Source organism: Triturus cristatus, chromosome 3_2, assembly GCF_964204655.1.
Source record: "Triturus cristatus chromosome 3_2, aTriCri1.1, whole genome shotgun sequence".
Taxonomy (NCBI): Eukaryota; Metazoa; Chordata; class Amphibia; order Caudata; family Salamandridae; genus Triturus; species Triturus cristatus.
In genome coordinates, this window is record NC_140584.1 from 824,138,073 (window position 1) to 824,159,179 (window position 21,107).

General features: G+C 43.1%; 1 protein-coding gene across 2 annotated transcripts in view; it reads right to left on the reverse strand.

The window, feature by feature from the left end:
- The window catches only part of AOX1 (aldehyde oxidase 1), a 542,538-nt gene that overhangs the window by 403,674 nt on the left and 117,757 nt on the right, over positions 1-21,107 (reverse strand). For both annotated transcript variants that reach the window (XM_085649034.1, XM_085649035.1), the window contains exon 9: positions 19,792-19,936. In XM_085649034.1, the coding sequence (XP_085505160.1) occupies positions 19,792-19,936 (145 nt within the window). The remainder of the gene's footprint in view (positions 1-19,791; positions 19,937-21,107) is intronic.

Below are 21,107 nucleotides of genomic sequence, written 5' to 3' on the forward strand. Positions count from 1 at the left end.
GCTGGGAAATTTAATAACAAAGAGTGGCTTGACTATATCAGAAAATTCCATGTAATTTGTCTGCAGGAGACCTGGGCCCAGGAGAATAATTTCCACCTGCAAGGGTATAAGTGTTTTTTTGTTCCTGCTCAAAAATCAAGATCAGGGAGAGCCATGGGAGGTTTAGCTATTTATATAGATCTGAGCCTTCCGGGAAGTTACACTTGCCTTGATTGGAATTCCCACAGGATTCAGGCAGTCAGGTTTACTGGGAAAGGTCTTAGATTTGTTGCAGTAAACCTTTATAACAACGAGATAGCGGGATCTAACATCTCTCTTGTTACTGAATTAGATAATAGGTTGGGCCAGGTCATAACAGGCCAAAAAAATGGGCAGCCACATGGGTTGGTGGTTATGGGAGATTATAATTGCCACTTGTGCCCGGCACTGGTCCAAATAAGCACAGATTGGTCCCGATGCCCTATGGAGAAGGGACCGCATTTCTCTCATACGCCGTTGGGCTCAGCTTTCAGAATGTTACGGTTTAAATATGACCTTGAACACACCATTAATATGGTAGGGATGCAGGAGGATGGCACACTCCCCCCCACATTTAAGGGTAGAGGATGCTCTTCCTTCATAGATTACATTCTGGTCTCAAGGTCCTTAATTAATAAGACAACTAGTGTAGGGATCGAATGGAGTGGCTTTAGTGACCATAACCCTCTTGTTTTGGAGCTGCAGTATATGGTGGGTCTAAGTATTAGAGTTCAACGCACCTTCACTGAGAGAGCAACAGACCAAGGCAGGAGACTAAAATGGGCTAAAATAGACGGGGAAAAGTTCTACAAGGGCCTGGTGGACGCAGGCATACTTGCTATTAATGATTGTTTGGACACAGAAGTCCGCGGACCGAGGATAATGGAAGCTTTCGACCAGATCGCTAATCTGGTCGATGGTTTGCTAAAGACTAGTGTCCCATTTAAGAACCACGGGAATCCCCGATGGTTCGACAAAGACTGCTCTAAAGCTTTGAGGGAGCTGAAAAGCTGCCTTAAAACTAAACCAAGGGTCCCCCACAAAGTTAAGGTGTGCAGAGAAATTTATAAAAAGGAAATTAAGAGGAGGAAACTTGCCTTGCAGGCGGAAGCATGGGCAGATTTACGAGAAGCGGGGGAAAGAAAGGACCTAGCAGGCTTTTGGAAAATAATTAATAACCCAACTTTCCAGGAAAAAGATACCCCGGATATAGGGGCTAATATTCTCCCAGAGCAGTGGGTCAACCACTATAGGGGCCTGTACAATCATGAGCCTGGTTCTACTGTAGACCTACCGGCCATTCCAACTGAGGCTCCACTGGTAGAATTCTCCATTAAGGAGATCATTGCAGGGATTGAGGGCCTGACCAAAAATAAAGCTCCGGGGCCTGATGGAATCCCCCCTGATCTGTTTTTGAGTAACATCGAACTCTGGGCTCCCCTAATGACAAGGGTTATTAATACTGCTATCATCTGTGGCCTGCCCCCGTCTTGGTCCACGGCAGTAATTGTGCCGATTTTCAAAAAGGGCAACAGGGATGACCCAAAGTGCTACCGCCCGATCTCCCTGATTGATGTGTCAGCAAAACTTTTGGGGAGGGCAATTCTTAATAGACTGTCCGAGTGGACCGAGGAAAAAAACATCTTCTCGGACACTCAATACGGATTTAGGGCAGGGAGGTCCACTAGTGACCAGTGCCTGAACCTTTATTTGCTGACTGCCAAGTATACCATGGCTAGTGATGAATCCATTTACATGGGTTTCATGGATCTGGCAGCAGCATTTGATCACGTCAATAGGGAAAAATTGTGGGGCATGATGCTTAGTATGGGGATAGAGAGTGGTCTAATTAATATATTGAGGGAACTGCACAGTGACACCACCGCCAAAGTCCGCTTTAATAGGGAGGGGGGGCTGACTAGTTCTTTTCCCTGTAAGAGTGGAGTCCGACAAGGCTGCATTCTTGCTCCCTTTTTGTTTTCCCTCTATATTAATAATTTGGAGCAGTATCTGTTGGGTCTGAAGGCAGATTGCCCAAGGGTTGGGTCGCGTCATATTCCTGTTCTGCTTTATGCAGATGACGCGGTACTGATCGCACGGACACCAAGGAGCCTACAAATCCTGATTGATGGTTTTGTTAGGTTCATGAGTGCCTTGGACCTTTCTGTAAATCTGAGTAAATCCTATGTGCTCCTGGCGGGGAAAAAAACCACCTCTAAATTTACATACAAAATAGGGAGCCACATTGTGGAAGAGGTCAAAACGTTTCCATACCTTGGTGTAACATTCGATGGTGCCCTGCGGTTTGATACCCTGGTGGAGGAACGTTGTGGTAAAATGATTGCATCTAACGGGGCAATTGCTAGCTATGGCAGGAGGCTAGGAAGATGGTCCCCGGAACAGGTGATAAATCTGTACAGCTCAGTATCATGCTCCAAGGTAATTTACGGGGCAGAAGTATGGGGCTTTGTCAATACCACTAGTATCCAACGTGAAGAAAATAAATATCTGAAATCACTCTTGAGGGTACCACAAAGTACTGCTGGTTTGATTGCCCATAGGGAGCTAGGGAGACCATATATAGAAGATTTGATAAAATTGAGGCCTATTATCGCTTGGTTAAAAATCTGGTACAATCCTGATGCGACACTTAGTAGAGAAATCTTATTGGACTGCCTAAAAAGGGACAAGTGTATGCGCATCCCCTGGCTCCTTTATGTGAAGAATACCCTGGAGGAGCTATGTTTTGGGAACCTCTTTACTCATCCTGTAACTATTGTAGCCCAGAATAAACTGCATGTAGGGAGAATTTTTCTAGAGCGGAAAAACCTACGCAGAGATGAGGCTGAAGGGTGTAAAAAGACAGTGAGGGCCCATCACCTAGTGAAGAGCGTGGAAGGTATGGAGCCATACTTGTTCCTCATGTACAATGCACAGGATAGGTTCCTGATGTGCCGTTTCAGATTGAACCTTCTCCCATTTATGTTGGCATCACCAGCGGGGTTTGCTACATCAATAGAACAGAAGGGGCCCTGCGGCTGCGACAACAGGTCTCCGCAAGACTCCCTTCATTTTGTTCTACTCTGCCCCTTTTACTCAATGCCCAGACGCAGATACCTTGTAAATATTTTAAAAAATGCTAATTTGGTCCACGCTAGGGAGGCACTTGTATTCTTACAGAAAGCTGAGGAACCCCAAACACTGTGTAGTATTATGAACTTTATCAAGGTAGCACTTCGTTTAAGGCTTACTAGAGGAGAAGACTGAAATGTTTTTACTTTAACTTTTAAGTGTTAAATATGGCTATATTGTTGTATTTATGTTTTGTTAATTCACTGTACAAAGAACCCTGAAATGTTTAATGATTTTTTAACATGTAAATATGAGTGTGCTTTTATGGTGTTTTTTAATCACCGAATAAAGATTCTTTGACTACTGCACTAACATTTTCTCTGTTTGTGATAAATATCTTAGCCTATCTACCACTAGTGCTACTCAGTTATGAGCCCTGAAATTATCTCCCTAGCTTCAAAATGCCCAGTGTATTATTGAGTCACTTACGCTCTTTTAATATTATTATGAACTTTAGATCAATTTATTTATTCAATCGCAATTTTTAATGTTTGCATTTTTAACTTGACTGATATTATAAGGACTTACTGTACTTAGATTATAGTATTTTGTGGAAGGTTAACTGCTTTTTTACTTTACACTGTCTTTTATGATCTTAATTGATCGAAATAAAGATTGATTGAATTGATTGATAATTTACAAAGCAAGCTTTTACACCAAAGGGGGGCCCTGGTGCAATGAAAAATCTGCATAGAAACACAAATTACAGATTGAATAAACGAATTTTGAGAAGCTTCCATGTGCCCCTAATGAAGAAGGCAGAGTGGAGGGATGTAGGAAGAGAACTTCAGGCCTTTCCCATTTGAATCTTGGAACTTGAAGAAAAGCATGAGAAGATCAAAACGTTCTGAAGGAGTAGTATTAAATGAAAGAATTAAAAAAATGGGTAAATATAGGACCAGTTGAGTGAAAAGCAGGATAACAGGATCCGAGACCCTTGAATAGATTTGGTTTGAAATAGGGAGCCAATATAAAGAATGTAGATGAATTGAAACATAGCAGGGTTTATCTTTAGACCCATTGTGGAGAAAGCTACCATATTTTGAATGATCTGGAGACAGTTTAGCATCTGTTGAGGAAGACAGAGAAAAAGTGAATTGCAATAGTTAAGGTGGGATAAAACAACCATTATATAGACAGTTTGTGATAGGAAAGCGGTAATTAAGGATGACTTCCCTTAACACCATCCGAAAAAAGAAACAAATTATGGTTTGTTAAATGAAATCTCAGAGTAGAGTAGAGTAGAGTAGAGTAGAGTAGAGTAGAGTAGAGTATCACCTGAAAATACGGGCAGCAGGGACCGGAGAACCATCATGGCCTAAATCTGTCAGCCACCAGTGGCAATTACATACGGAGGGAGGGCCAAAAATGACTTCTATTTTAGAGGGATCAAGACAAAGGGAGGTGACACTCATCCATGCAGCGGTGACTGAAATGTAGATTTTCAACTGGGACTGAAGTAAGAAAGGGCATGTTTTTCATTTTTTTCTTAGAATATTGGTACATTGTTATACATAAGAGCAGAATCTTGCACGATGTAGAACAAGGCTATTTAGCCTTCTTACATTCAACTGTTGTGTCAAGTCGAGAAATAGTATATGTTGCATATAGGCACTTTGCATTACATAAATAAAGCGGTAATCATAGGGTTTAACTTAAACAATGCTAAAGTGTCCAGAATTATAAACGATATGATTTAGATTAAGTAAAAAAAGCAAACTATAATATATAAAATCGTCCTGAGGATCTGAACGCCTGTAAAATATGTAAGGCTCCACTGTGGCTCACACATCTTAGTGGGTCGCAGGACTTGTAGTCCAAGATGTAGACGAGAGAAGGGGGCTCTACAGGACAGCCCATCTCTCAGATCAACCCAACAACCATTCAGAGAGGTCTACAGGAAGCACTCACTCCTAGAGTGAGTGGGGGAAAACAAGCATCATCGTTCATTCTGGGTTTCTACACCCCATATCTGGAAGGGGCTCCACACGCAGCCTCCTGGGCTCCAATCTCTTCTTCTTTCAGTTAACAGTGTCTACTGTTTTCCCAAGCAAGCACTAGGTGAGCCCTCATTACTTACATGTGGCATGGGGTCACCTCCAGCCCCCTCCCTCCAGTTGTCTTTCTTCTCTGTTATCCCACGCCTCAAGCACCTCCGCCCAGAGGCCCGCCAATGGGCATCGCCTTTCCCCCGGTGCATCATCTCTAATCAATGCTCGCTCCTCTGCCTTGGCACATATGTCTACATCTTTTGACCACAGTGCAACTATCGGGCCCACCCCGGCACTCCATCGCAATGCTATCTGTCGTCTGGCCAACACTAAGGCCAGATCTGCAAATCTAGAATCAATCTTACGTGCTTTAGGTCTGGGGAATAATCCCAAAAGGCACACCTCAGTAGTACAAGGGAATGAACTGGCCAACTTGATCGTGGCGACCACCGAATCCCAGAATGTTCGCAACCCTGGACAGCTCCACGTAATATGCTCAACATCCGCCCCCAGCATCCCACATCTGGGGCAAGCCCTCGCCCTCCCCCGTACATAACCTGCAATCTATGTGGGGTCAAACTCGAGTGTAATCGAGTGTATGTATGGAAAGAAGTGTTCTTTAACGCTGTACCTATTTTTAATCGCTAATCTTGCACATTTTCATTTCCATTGCTGCTGAATGTATTTTAAAAAGAACACCTTGTAATTGATTGAATTGTTTTTAAAGTTCAGACTTTGCTACTTTTTAATCACTAATTTCACACATTTTTTTTTTCATTGCTGCTTAATGAATCTTAAAACGAATGACCTGTCATTGATTGAATTATTTTAAAGGTCAGGCTCTGCCACTTACGTTTCGCTAGCTGACTTCGTGGGGTGAACGCCATCTTAGCGGAAGAAGGTCGGCACTCTAGTCGCCTGTAACTTCCTGGGGGGAAAGCTTAAAGCAAATGCAGGGCCGGACGCGCAGCAAAACTTAATCGAGTGTATGTGTGGAAAGAAGTGTTCTTTAACGCTGTACCTATTTTTAATCGCTAATCTTGCACATTTTCATTTCCATTGCTGCTGAATGTATTTTAAAAAGAACGCCTTGTAATTGATTGAATTGTTGTTAAAGTTCAGACTTTGCTACTTTTTAATCGCTAATTTCGCACATTTTTTTTTTATTGCTGCTTAATGAATCTTAAAACGAACGACCTGTCATTGATTGAATTATTTTAAAGGTCAGACTCTGCCACTTACGTTTCGCTAGCTGACTTCGTGGGGTGAACGCCATCTTAGCGGAAGAAGGTCTGCGCTCTAATCGCCAGTAACTTCCTGGGGGGAAAGCTTAAAGCAAATGCAGGGCCGGACGCGCAGCGGACGCGCGCAGTGGGCGTGCCGTCGGCGTGCCGTCGGCGCGCCAAAGGCGCGCCTAAGGCAAGCCCGTCTGTGCCCGTCCCCGCCCGAACGGAACCAGGGGCCATAAATGCTGCTCAATTTTTGACCAATAAAAATAAGCCCCTCATTTATACATCAGAGGCACTTGCAGCTATAGGACACACTTTTAGCCCCGATAAGGCATGTATTAAAGCATCGCCTGAAATATTTGAAGGCCCTTTTTCTTGCAAACACTGCAAACGGGGTAGCTGTGAGCTGCAATTTACTCACCCATTGAAAATACCCATACCCAAACATATTATGCAGGATCTAAACTGTATTTACTTTAATTCTAGATCACTCCCTAAACACAGTATCGAAATCTGGGAGATACTGGACGATCTAAGCCCAGACTTCGCTTTTGTTACTGAGACCTGGCTTGATGATAATAATACTCCCGATATTGTCACTGCCTTACCCCTAGGATATAAAATTTTACATCTTAATAGGAAGGGCGGTAAGAGAGGAGGGGGGACAGCAATTTTATATAAAGACCATCTCACCTGCATCTCCATTTCGGTCACTAAAGCAGGCACACATGAGATTCTAGCGTTCTCAGTGTCTGTAGGTAACCATAAATTATTTGGAGGGGCAGTCATCTACAACTCTCAAGGGTATCAGCCTGATTTAAGCTCTAATTTACTAATACAACTTCTTCCTCTTTGTTTGAAACAAAATGAGTTTTTAGTCATAGGAGATTTCAATCTTCACTACGAAGGGCCTACAAATCCAGGAGTTGAAAATCTTGACAATGATATGGCCATAATGCAACAATCTCAAAGGATCTCCAAACCAACTCATGTGGCCAGCCATACCCTTGATCTATTGTTCTCTAACATAGAATCATTATGTATTCAGGAAATTAAACCTCTAATATGGACAGGACCATTTTCTAATCTCCTTTTCCTTAAGCTTACCCAAACATACACCAAAGTCCGAGATAAGGGGTCAGCAAAGATCTAGGGCCTTGAATCAAATAACGGAGGAATCTTTAAGTGCCATTTTTTCCTGTATCTCGAAGCCTCTGCACCAAAATTCTATAAATACATTAGCTACACAGCTACAGTACGATATTGAAGAAACACTTGATCGGTGCGCCCCCAAATCGACTCGGACATTAGTTACTAAAAAATCCGAAAAATGGTATACGTCGAATTTAAAACTTATGAAAAGAGAGTGTAGAATTAAGGAACATAAATGGAGACTCTCAAAACCTAGTACAGATAGATGTATCTACATAGCCAAGCAAAAAACCTATCATGGAGCCCTAAAAGAGGCCAAAACCAAGTATTACTCGGAAAGAATCGAAGAAACAGGAAGCTCATCTAAAGAACTCTATAAAATAATTCGGGAACTCTGCAAACCTACTCTGTTGTCACAATCTATGGCACCCTCTTCCGAGAACTGTGAGCTACTCAATAACTTTTTTATGAACAAAGTGACAAAAATGTACACAACTTTTACTTCTCTAAATTTGGAAGACTCCAAGGCTTGGGAAAACTTAGCTCCTCATCCCGCAGCCCACAACCACCTAGATAGGCTGACATCTTTTTCTGAGGAACACGTCGCCAAAGCCATGATTGAAGTTAAGGCAGGTTCCCCATTGGACCCATGTCCACATTTCATCTTTTCACGCTTGGTCTCAGTACTTTGTCCCCATGTCACTAAAGCTCTTAATCAATCACTAGAGCTTGCTTCCTTTCTAGATATCTGGGAAAAAACAGTTGATTTTCCCCTTTTAAAAAAGCCAGGTCTTGAAATCTATGACCCAGCCAACTATAGACCTATATCTCAATTACCGTATTTATCGAAAGTCCTAGAGAAACTGGTTAATAAACAACTTACGGCCTTTATTGAATCCAATAACTTACTTGATTCCACACAAACTGGATTTAGGGCTAACAACAGTACCGAGGCTACTTTACTAGCTGTATCAGATAACTACAGGTTACTAGTCGATCAGGGTAAAACTGTGGCATTGATCCTTCTGGATCTTACAGCGGCTTTTGACACTGTATCCCACAACAAACTGCTGCGAATTCTGCATGAAAAAGGATTATGCTCAAATGCTTTAGCATGGTTCGCGTCATTTCTTAAGAACCAAACCCAGATAATTCAAATGGGACCCTACTCTTCTACTGCTAAGAGCATTGACTATGGAGTTCCACAGGGAGCTACTCTGAGCCCTACTCTTTTCAATATATACGTCTCCTCCTTGGCAGATATCAGCAAGAAATGGGGCTTTGATATATGCTCCTATGCTGACGACACACAACTGATAATTCCTCTGTCGGATAAGCTGAAAAAAGTGGATACTAAGGATAACCTCATCAATTGTCTTACTGAAATAGCAAACTGGATGTCTGGACATTGTTTAAAACTCAATGCCGGAAAATCAGAGATTCTACTTTTTGGAGGAGCTCAGACAATTTGGGACAATAGTTGGTGGCCCCAGGCTTTGGGAACCGCTCCCGAACCTAGGCAGGCCGCCAAGAACTTGGGCATCATCTTTGATAATGCTCGGTCTATGCAGAACCATTCACTATGAGGAAAAGGTTTTGCCATATTAAAACTTCTTAGAAGACTTTTCCCATGGATTCCTTTAAATTGTAGGAAAACCGTAACACAGGCGCTACTGGTGAGTAGTTTGGACTATGGTAATGCATTGTATATGGGCATGGCCGACTATCTTTTCACCAGATTACAAGTAGTGCAAAATGCAGCTGCCAAACTTGCATGCAATAAGAGTAGATATAGTTCTGCCTCTCTCTGCATAAAAGAATTACACTGGCTACCCGTACGTCAACGAGCCAATTTTAAGCTCATGTGTTTTGCACACAGAACCCTATACAAAACTGGCCCACAAATCTTGCATGGGAGACTAAAATTTCATGCACCTTTGTGTAATTTGAGATCCCGCCATCAGGCATTGGCATCAGTCAAACGTACGACCAAGGCTTGGATGGGCAATCGATCGTTCTCGAAACTAGCAGCAGTCAATTGGAATAAACTCCCTTTAGAACTACGTATGAATGAAGAATACTTAATGTTCAGGAAAAAACTAAAAACACATTTATTTCCCGGCCACTAAACTGCTAGCAGGAAATCTCCCCCACCTACATTCAGTTATTGTTTTTTAGCGCCGTGATGTCCCCTGGGATGAATGTTGCGCTTTATAAATAAATAAAAATAAAATAAATAAAGTAGGTCATATGAAAATAGTTAAATTGGACATACTTGAATCTTGTATTTCTGGAAATGTGCTTGGGGCTTGCCCCAATCTTAAACACTTCAGGGTCCGGGAGATTCTTACCCAGCAATTCCCACCACCACTCTCATATTCTCACCAGTGGGGCCATGGCCATCTCCGTGTCTCAGACTCCTGTCGGCTATCAAGCCACAGGTTCCCAAACGTTCACACTATGGCATGGTACGATAAAGATTGTCCGGAGGGTAACTGACTCTGGGCCATCAAGTCTTCCAGTGCAATAAACACTCCAATTTGGTAGCACTCCCAAACCGTGATCAGGCCCACTGTGGTCCATTCGGTTAACTGCTGTTCTATGAATGGGGAGGGGGTCACCATGCGGCAGCCCCACCAACGGCAAAGCTGAGGCATACAAAGGAGTCCCAACTGTCTTCTTCAGGCTTCTCTGCCAACAATGTATCAACACTTTCAACAACACTCCCGGACGAGGAATCATCATTTTCGGGTCGAAGAGCTTTGCCATTAAGTGCCATGATTACCCACCAACCCAATGGATCCAGCTCTTCAAGATCCTCACTATCTAACCATTGAGTTATCCATTGAAGTTGGGCTGCTAAGTAATATAATTCAAAATCAGGGGAACCTAGGCCTCCGTCACTTGGAGCTCTCCAAAGCACCGCCAAGGAGACTCGATTGTGGCCTCCATTCCATATCAACTCCTGGAGCAACGGGACCAATTGATTAAAGCAGGAGTGTGTTATCTTAACAGGGATGTTTACAAAGAAATATAACAACCAGGGCAGCATAATCATCTTGGATAAAGAAATTCTCTCCATCACCAGGAGTTTCAGGGAATGCCAAAACTGACCACAAGACCTGAAAGAGCGAAGCGCTGGTCCCGGATTACCTTCTTTAAGGTCCATTAAAGCATTGAACACCTGAATGCCCAGATACCTGAAGGACAGTGGTGGCCATCTCAACCTTGGGGGCATAGCAGCTGGTTGCAACATTCCTATCGTCATAGGGAACAAGTGTGTTTTAGTTTTATTAACCCGAAGCCTGGCAAGGACCGCAAAATCACCCAACAGGTTCTGTGCGTTCTCCACTCCCCGTTGGCCATCCTTCAAATACAGCAACAGGTTGCCAAAAAAGAGAGAGATAACATGTTCCCTTTCCTCTACTACCATCCCGTGGACCGCTCAGCTCCAGTGGAAAAGCTCTTCTAATGACTCAATGGCTAGGGCGAACAGCTGAGGAGAGAGAGGGAACCCATGCCTAGTCCCCCGGTGGATCCCATATTTGATGGAGATAATGCCCCCCGTCCTAACTCTTGCCGTTGGATTAGTATACAGTAGCTGAACCCATTTTAACCAACCTTCTCCCAGCCACATCTTAACCATAACTAAATCGAGGAAATCCCACCTCGCAGAATCAAAAGCCTTTTCTAGGTCCACCGACACAAAGAGGGCATTTGAGCAAGAGATAATATTCCAATGGTATAGTATATGATATAACTGATGAAGGTTTTGTGATGTGGACACACATTCTGGTTACTGTGGACACAGCTCAGCATGTGAGGGAGCAGCACTGCTAAGAATTTTAAAGTCCATCTCCAACATGGAAAAGAGGCAGAAGTCGGACATATGTGCTCCCAACATTTTTGATTTCGGGAGGGGTACCACCAGAGCATCTCTGGTGGGCTCCGGCAACGCACCCAGGTGCATCGACTAGGCGTACCCGGCCTCCAATCGAGAGGCCAGATCAGAGGCGAAAGTAGCGTACAATTCCGCCATTAGCTGATCTAGGCCTCCCAGATCCTCTAGTTGCACAGGGTCAAGTGTGCTTAAAGACAGTGGTGTTGGATACTCAGTCAGAGCATACTCAGTCAGAACCTCCGGCAATATTACCTCCAGGCGCTGATAAAGAGTCTCATAGTATTCATGGAAGCCTGTATTAATGGTCCCTGGAGAATACAGCAGCGCATCATTGTTCAATAAGACCTGTGTAATGGGTGTCCCCCTCGACTCTGGGCAGACCAACCAGGCCAGAAGTCTCCCCAACCTACCTCCTTCTTCGTGGGCCAGCGCAAGATAATCATTGTAATCATAACATCGGAGACATTCCAGTGTGGCATTGTATTAACGTCTAACTTATGTGAGCTGTTCCTGAATAGTATCATCAGTACCCAACAGATTACCCAACTCACTCAGGCAATGTTCCAGAGAAGTAAGTTCTGAGTTCAATTCTCTCGCAACCCCAATAGACTTCCCCATTCAGTGGCCCCCCAACACCACCAAGAGGGCCTCCCACTCAATTAAAGCGCTGGTAACAGAACCCGCTTAAGCTGAAAAATTCCGAGATGGCCGTTTGCAGGGATTTTCTAAAACAGGTGTCTTCCAACATTGCAGGGTTAAGGTGCCAGTTAGGCGTCACCGGGCGCTCTGACGTGGGACAGAAAGTCAACAGTAACGGGTTAGGGTCTGACAGTGTGCGCCCTAAATACTGAGTATGTGTCATGGATGGGCAACGTTTGTATAACACATGACAGTGTCTCAAAGGGTATTATTTGGGAGATCATTTTTAAAAAAGGGCAAAATAAATTGGCAAGAACAGGGGAAGGGGAGCAGGGAGACAAAAGATTAAGGAATTGCTTTTCATACATATTGGCTTAATATTGTATAAAGGCCGAAACGCCATCGACTCCCACAGTGTAATTTACGGCACCTCCCTCGTGATTGTCCAGAAGAATTAATCTTTTCATAATGTACTAAATGTATGGCATCACTAAGATTACACTGTATATATCACTCTTTTTGCGCCTTTCTTACCGCTGTATATACTCCTTCACATGTCACCAGCGTCGTTCACTTTCTCACAAGCACTTGTGCACAGTATATTACAGGTTACATGACATTTAATGTAACACAGTGCATTTATGTGTGTCTATTATTTTTGACTGTATAAACAAATATATATGAAAAGCAATTTCTTAATCTTTTGTCTCCCGGTCTTTTGTCTCCCTGCTCCCCTTCCCCTGTTCTTGGCAATTAATTGTGTTCTTTTTTTAATTATCTTCCAAACAATAACCTTTGAGACACTGTCATGTTATACAATATTTACCCTGATCTCTATCGGGTTTACGGGTAACCTTCTGTAGTTTGTTACTACATGGATGGGCAAAGGGCAGATGAACAAACAAACATATTGAGCCAGATGTACGACCTGTTTTTGCATGCACAAACAGGTTTGCACATGCAAAAACCTACAGGGCCATGTACATTTCGTAAATAGCGAGTTGCAATTTATTTGCGACTCGCTATTTAGGAATTGCGAGTCGCAATTAGGAAAGGGGTGTTCCCTTCCTAATTGCGTCCGCAAATATATGTACGAATGTTTTGTGACAGCAATTGCGGTCGCAAAACACTCGCAAATTAGGGTGGTAAACGAGGGTGGTAATGTAGTCGCAATCCTCTGGGGACCCCTACCACTTTGTGACTGTCTCTATAAATATTTTAAGGGAAGGCAGTGGTCCTAGGGACCACTGCCTGCCCTTAAAAAATGAAACAAAAATTTTACTTGTTTTTTTTAAAATTCATCCTGTTTACTTTTAAGGAAAACCGGGATACCTGGGAGGGCCTGTCATTCCCAATGGGCTCGCAAATTGCGAAAGGCTCATAAATATTAATGAGCCTCGCAATTTGAGACCCCTTGGGAATCGCAAACAGTGGTCAACATGCAAGTGGTAGAACATGCAAAATAGCGTCTCGCAAAATGCAAGTCGCAAAAGACCCCAAATTTGAGAGGCGCTATTTTGTGCGCCGTACATCTGGCCCATTGAGCCTAGCATGACATCTATAAAGATGAAAAATAATAGAAGTAATCATGTTCAAGCCAATGGTGCACTCTCCAAATCTCTGCTAAATCCCAATGCTCCAACCAAGCCTGGAAGTCCTCTGAAACCCTGCATACCACTGTCCCCCGAAGGGGAGGAGTGGACTGATCCATGTTAACATCTGCCACACAGTTGAAGTCACTAGGATGAGATCATCAGTCACTAAAGTGGACTGGAAGACAGGCAGCGCCCGAAAGAAATGCACTTGATGGATGTTTGGAGCATATACACTTCCTGGTGTGACCTCCTTGCCCATCAGTCTACCCTTAACCAGGACATATCACCCTTCTTTGCCAATAATGGAGTTTATATGCTCAAAAGGGATCCCTTCCCATATCAAAGTTAGAGTCCCTCTGGAATATGCGGAGTAAGAGGTCGCATAAAGTTTTCCCACCGCCTGCAAGGCAGACAGGCCACCCCGTCCGCTGTGAGGTGTGTTTCTTGTGTCATATCCATTTGGGCTCCTCACCTCCGTAGATACCTATGAATATTAAGGCGTTTGGAAGAGAAGCCCATTCCCCTAACATTCCAAGACATCATTATCATATTGTTATGCACATCTCCCATAGTGTAAAAAGAGATAGCTCATCCTCCTCACCAGTATCCATCTCGCCCATCCACCCCCCAGCAACATCAGACCAATCTGGGACCCCCAGGACACGTAAGCAAAACCTCAAATGTAAACTCCCTCACCCAAGGGCAGTTCAGCAACTACTGACCATCCAAACTAGAAAAGAAACAACATTGTTAAGATAAAGACATCTCTAGTTTCCTAGGAGGTGCAATCAAATAAGGGGGCGGGTAAGATAAGCCTAAATTTGCATGGGCTGCACCAGTCCATTTGCCATCATATCCACTAGGCATTGCTCTCCATAGGGCAAGGACCTTCAGCTCACCCTGGGTTCAGGGACACCATCCCTGTCACAACTGTGGCCCTGGGTCCGATCATCAGTACTACCAGCAAAGCCAGCTTTATGTCCCCAATTAACAAAGTGGAGCCCCACATCTCCAACTGGGAGTCCTGAGCAAACCGGAGGCCACAGAAGCCCTTCAAATTAATTTGGCAATAGACTGTGGGGTCACCACGGGAATGTCTATCTTACACATGATCGAACCTCCAGAGTAAGAAATCAACAATTTATGATCAGAAGAAATGTCTGTGCCTGCCTCTGTCTTCTGCGTTGACGCTATCTCCGCTACAGTGAGCAATGTCTCTACACGCGCTCGTTATGTTTGAGAGGGCCTCCCCAAAGCGATCTTTCGAGGTGGTCTTCTGAAACGTTTCTTAGTTTTATGTCTAGCTACAGCAGAACGGGTTTGGGATTTTGGAAGCAGTGCTGCTGCTTTGTAGGCCTCCAACCAAGGCCATGCTGCTTCTGGTATGTCACAGAAATGGGTACTGCCATCTAGCATGATCTGGAGTTAAGCAGGAGATATCAATGAATATTGTAAACCCTCCTCGCAGAGGAATTTCTTGGCATCCACGAATAACACGCATTGTGCATGAACTTTGGATGTAAAGTCAGGGAATATTAGCATCTTACTATTGGTTATTGCGAATGGACCATTGTTACGGGCTCGCTGGAGGATAATGTCCCGGTCTCTATAGTGCAGTCATTTTGCCACCATCAGACAGAGAGGCCGCCCAGCATCAGCTGGTGGGCCGGAACTTGATGTACCCTCTACAGGGCAAACAAACCGTGTTGGGCCATCAGGCACTAGTTCATTGTGAAGCCAGTTCTCCAGAAAAGACACCATATCTGCGTCCTCAATTCCCTCCACCACTCTAATGTTATTGCTGCGGTTATGAACTTTCGCAACTGCCCACCTTTCCAGTATGCTGACCGTGGTCTTTAGGTCATCCACCTTGTTGGAACATCTCTTGATTGGCAGGTATAACAGTACTGAATGACTGCTCCACCTCCTTGACTCGGTCTACCAGCTTATGGTGCTCTGCTTATAGGAGGACAAGCCCTAAGGACACTGCCCCAATGTCTTGCTTAAGTGTTGATTTGGTGTCTCCTATAGCGTCCAACACTTGATCTAAGTGTGAGTGAATTGAGTCATTGGAGGAATCTCTATTATCCATGTTCCCCGGGAGGGACTGGAGAGGTCTTTCTCATCTCTGGCAGTGTGGCCCTATGTTAATTTCTTGGCTTACCCATGTCCTCACAATGCAAGGTGTGGGCCATGTTGCTGTAGCACTAAACCTCCACTCAGAGGGCAGGCATCTGAATCTCAGCCCACTAGATAGCGGGTAGCCAGGCACATCCTATCTCACATTTCAACTAGGGAACAGGATGTCTTCCAGGAGAAGGGTCCCCAGTTAGTTGTATGTTCCAGCTCGCCCGACAGGGGCCACCATAATATGGTCCTCTCACACTGAGGGATCATTGCAGCTCCAGCTCCCAAAGGGCAAACTGTATGCTTGATCGCCCACAATGACCTTCTATGGCCCCCGTCTCAGCTGCACTCCAACCATGGCAGTCAGCAGTCGCCTCAGTCAAGAAACCGGCCTCCCCAGGGCACCAGTTATGTGTGCAGTACATATGTTGCTTGCGCCATCCGGTGTCTCGGTGCACGAGGGCCCCAGCAATGACGGTGGGGAGGAGGGGCCATAGCCACGCCGTTGGGTGGATGGGGAAGGATTAATGCTGGGCTGGTGCAGAGCATCAGGCTCATGCAACCGCCATCTTCGGTGCCAAAGACACGGCCCCTTCGACATAGGCCTGGTCAAGAGTTTGGTGCACCGATTACTCTGATACAAAATTGATGGATATCCAGTATGCCGTATTACAAGTGCATTATATCTAATGGCACTTGTGATATGGTGGACAGGATATTCGTCATGTTAGGGATAGAGTGAAAGAGACTCGTCCACTGAACTCTAAATCAGGCCCTTAATGCGAGCATTTAATTCAGGATAAGCTGCACTTCATCTGCATAGGTGAAGAAACTGAATCTAAAGAAATTAATTGGAAAAGCAAATTGGGATGCATAATGACTGAATAAAGTTGGACTGATGGAGTCTTCCTGAGGAACATTACAGGAATTTAATTCAGATTGAATCGTGGGTAGAAAACTGCAGTCTGTCACAATAGAAGAACAGCAGTCGAAGATACGGCAACCCAATCCAGAATCGGCTAAATAAGAAATCAAGATAGGATGGGAGACCGTGTTGAAAGCAGCACAGAGCTCTAGTAAAATAAAGCTGATTCACCACAGTCATCCAGGCATGTGCAAATGAAATTTGAACTGAGACCAGAACTGATTTGTTGCAAAATGAGGGGCAAAAGTGAGATTGATGGTGATCAGGATGAGTATGGGTTTCAAAGAAGTCAGACAGCAATGAATTCAGCAAGGTAGCGTAGGTAGCGTAGGCAGCGATTTAGATGGGTTGATAATATGAAAGGACATTTGGATCAAGGGAAGGTTTCTTCAAAAGAGTAATCTCTGAGATCTGTCTCCAAGACTTCAGTACTTTCACCAATTGAAACTTCAGCTTACAAATAGAGGTAAGATGAGTTGCAATGAGTGGTACCCAATGTTTCAAAGTTTTGACTGGACATTGATTGAGGGAAGAACCAGAATATGAAACAGATTGATCAACGTCATGAGTATTAGGACACAAAGAGGAAGGTGAGAAGGAGTTGAGGATATCTGTGATTTCATTTTGGGAGAAGTCAGAAAGGTCAGAACAGAGAGATATCCCCTAGCCTTTCCTTCAAGGGACACACAGAGGCAAAAGCAGTTCTAACAAGAGATGAGCCATATGTGAAGATCTGGGTGAAACTAAATGCTTTTTGGTAGATTTACAAATTCAGTATCTATCATCACATTAACTGTAGCTCCTGTGTTTCCTAGAAAAGAAACCATCAAGCTAAAATTGCTGATACCCAGCGAAATCCCTTGAAGTCATCATCATCAGTGAAGAGATTTTGTCTGGATGTAGAATATATTTGCCGCCCTGGACAGTATACTGATATCCAGCATATGTTCTGAGATTTCATCATCTTTAGTGATGATTCTTAATGTAGAACATGTTTGCAGTCCTGGACGATGAGTGTTTAAAGGGTGCAGGGGAGCTACTGGAGTATCTCTTTTCAGTGTTTATTTCTCGCATACAATTCTGTTAGCTATGTGACATGTCAGCACTTTTTGGCGCATTTCATAAGGGTATTTTTCAAGTTGTCTCCCTGTGATTTTTCCACCGTGTAGTCTGGAAACATCCTTACATTAATCTTCTTGCTGCTATTCATGATGCCAGATGTAGAAACTCAAGAAAGAGGGGCAACAAAGACTACCTGGTCACCAATTTTGCCACATAAGGGTGAGTCTTTTTTTTGTATCATGGAGAAATAATAGTACAGTTACCTTTTATTTGTATTGCCACATCTCCCATATTTACTCTCACAAAATATTAACTTGCCTACCCAGCTAAAACCCAGCTCCTCATGTTTTTCCTGAAACAAAAGGAAGAAGAGTCCTATATATGCTGTTCATCTTAATACATAGGACTCATTTGGCTGTTTGTCATCTCCATTGGTATTTCACATACAAATTCTCTTGAATTAGATTTCATATGGTGAATAGGTGGTAGCTCGACTATGAGCTACCTCATCACCTGTGGGGCATCTATTTCAATTATGGGAAGTACTGTGCATTCAGAGACAAGTGCAACAATATTCAATTTGGGCATGTTTGAATGAAAGACCAAGCGCATTGTATTTTTAAGACTTTGTGTTGACATTTTTGCTTGGCTATCCCTCATTCCTCCTTCTTGAGGGAATCAGCCAGATTACTACTTACATGGTATTTTCTTTAAAGATTTTATATAATCAGCACTCATTATTACTGTAGTGGGGAGCAAATGAAAAATCAATTAGAAATCCAATATTTTTCACAACTATCACAGTTACGAGACAAGACTCGGAAGATGAGAGAAGATAGATAGACATAGCTGGATTGCCAAACAGCATGATCTCTGTTTTTGTTGGATTAAACGTAGGAAAATTGTTATACTTGTATCTGACTGGCAGCTTCAGTCAGTCAGCAGATGAGAAATTGGACATACTGAAAAGCAAACATTTTAAATTCCAAACTGATCTGGATGTCATCAGGATCCTTTAAGAATGTAAACTCATAGGACTAAGTGAGTGTAGCCATGGATATGAGACAGACATTGATGAGCCATGATTCCTTTTAATGGATTAGAATCTTCACATTTTTTTCTTAATACAGTATCTAATTGAGACTAGAGGCAAAGCTCACACTAGTGTCTAATGGTTCTTTCTTCTTTTTCATGGTATAACAGTGCACCACATTTTTTTTGGCACACAGTTATATCATTCCACGTGGTGCAAAGTCAGTGTGAAGTCTGACAGGCAATTCAGCATGGGCGCTGTATCGAAGGAGTTCCCTCACTGACAAGGCATCATGAACCCAGTGCTTAATTTGAGTTAGTGGTGGCAGTTAGGTCCCACCAGCACTCATTCTTGGCAACCAGTACTTATTGTGCTTCCTCAGACTTTAACCCAAAGCAAGAGTTTGAAAAGAACACAAGGATAAATGAATGAGGAAGAGAAAGATTAAATAAAATGGACAAAGGGAGAAATCAGGAACATGCAAGTCTGAGATAAAGGGACAGGCAGTGTCTGGTGGTGGATTAAAGAATAATAAGGTCTAATGAAGGCTACACAGCCTTGGTATCCTGCACACCGACATACAGTAGCTCTCACCCCGAGCTACTGTCCAAAACTTTGGGCCCGTGTACTTTTTCTTTTACAAATTCAGCACTCCAATGCTCCATTCAAATGAAGCAATGCACTTTTGAGATCGCACAGGGGTGCAAGTGCACCCTCACAATCTATATTACAGAAGGGGTTTGAGACTGTCTGTGGTCTTTTCTCTAATATGATAGTGCCATCGGAGGGGATCAAAAGAAGGATACCAAGCCATTTTTTACATTGTATACAATAAGTGTTGAAGATAGGCTGGGCTTGTACAGGACTTTGATGGTGCTAGTGGTATTCTGGGCACAAATGGGAAGTTCTTAATTCCTTGTGCAGATGCTGTATGACTGTCTATTCCTTTTGTTTTTGCTTTATGTGTGTACCTTTTTTCCTACTTACCAACACTTGTATTTCCAACAACAAGGGGTGCCTGGGGGTACTTTGCTTTCAGATCTAGGAGTTCAGCAAGTGTCGCAGGGGAAATCCAGGTCATTCTTTCACCGTGGAAAACCATTTTCTTTTTCTTCTGGCTTCTTGCCATTATCTGTTGTAAGGAAGAAAGACATACAGAGGAGGCAAAGTAAAAGAACTTTTTGAGTGTAAATGAACAGTTCAATGCCCAGGTACTCCCTATGAGACACACGTTCTCCTCACAACATGTTAGGACACTTAAGCATTGACCCAAATCGAATTAGGGTTTATGACTTTTGAAAGACTGGGCTGGTATCCAACAACAAACAAGTTTCGATCTGTTGTCTAAAATGTACGTAGGCTGCTCACATTCCACACTACTTGTAGAAGGCTATTCCATCGATATGCTCCAGCAAAAAAGTCTCCACTAATGGTTCTTTAAAATATGTAATTAGGCATTTTTAATACTTAGAGACTAAAGATCTCTTTTAGGTAATCAGGTTTCTCCTGCCCCCAACATATCTTAAATTATTTTATTGTTAATGTCTTTACTTCAGTGAAGGTAAACATGCATACCAACAAAGTGATTTCAGTCCCTCAGTCATTATTGTTGATTACTGCTACACTTCTAGTAACTCTTTAATGAACAACACAGTCATCACTTTCACAATACTACTTGTTGTTCCCCTAATTATAATGTATCACAAGTAGGTGCTAGTGAATATTTTTTACCCAATGGTGAAAACAGTGTAATCTAAGAATAAACAACTGACTCATAAGTGCCAAAAAGAATTTAAACCATGATAAAAAGGAAATAATCTATGATCTGCACAGTAATGAAACAAAAAATCCTTAATTGGCCCGGGCCCTAGATTTTCAGTGCACCAAATTGCAGGGATTACCATGATACAAGAAAATGACCAGACGTAAAGGACGTAAACAAATTGATTGGATGAGTTATATCCTTCTACTGTTGCCATGAGGGAAATCTTTTTTCATTTTGCATTTGCGCTACATGGTTTTGTCCCACATCCCTACCAGCGGAACTCTCACTAGTGCATGCTTTTTTTCTTTTTCTAAAATTGCATTGGGACCTTTCTATGGACTCCTGCGGGCATGCCGGTACTTACTGAGTGAATTGTGTGCTTAATACACGGAGGTCATGATCTTGACCTTTGAGGTTTTATCTACTGAATTGGGAGCTATACATATTGTTCACCCCTCTATGCACTAACCTTTGCTTAATAGATGAACTGACGACTCTGGAGATTACTGATATATGTTATACTCCAGGAATATTACAT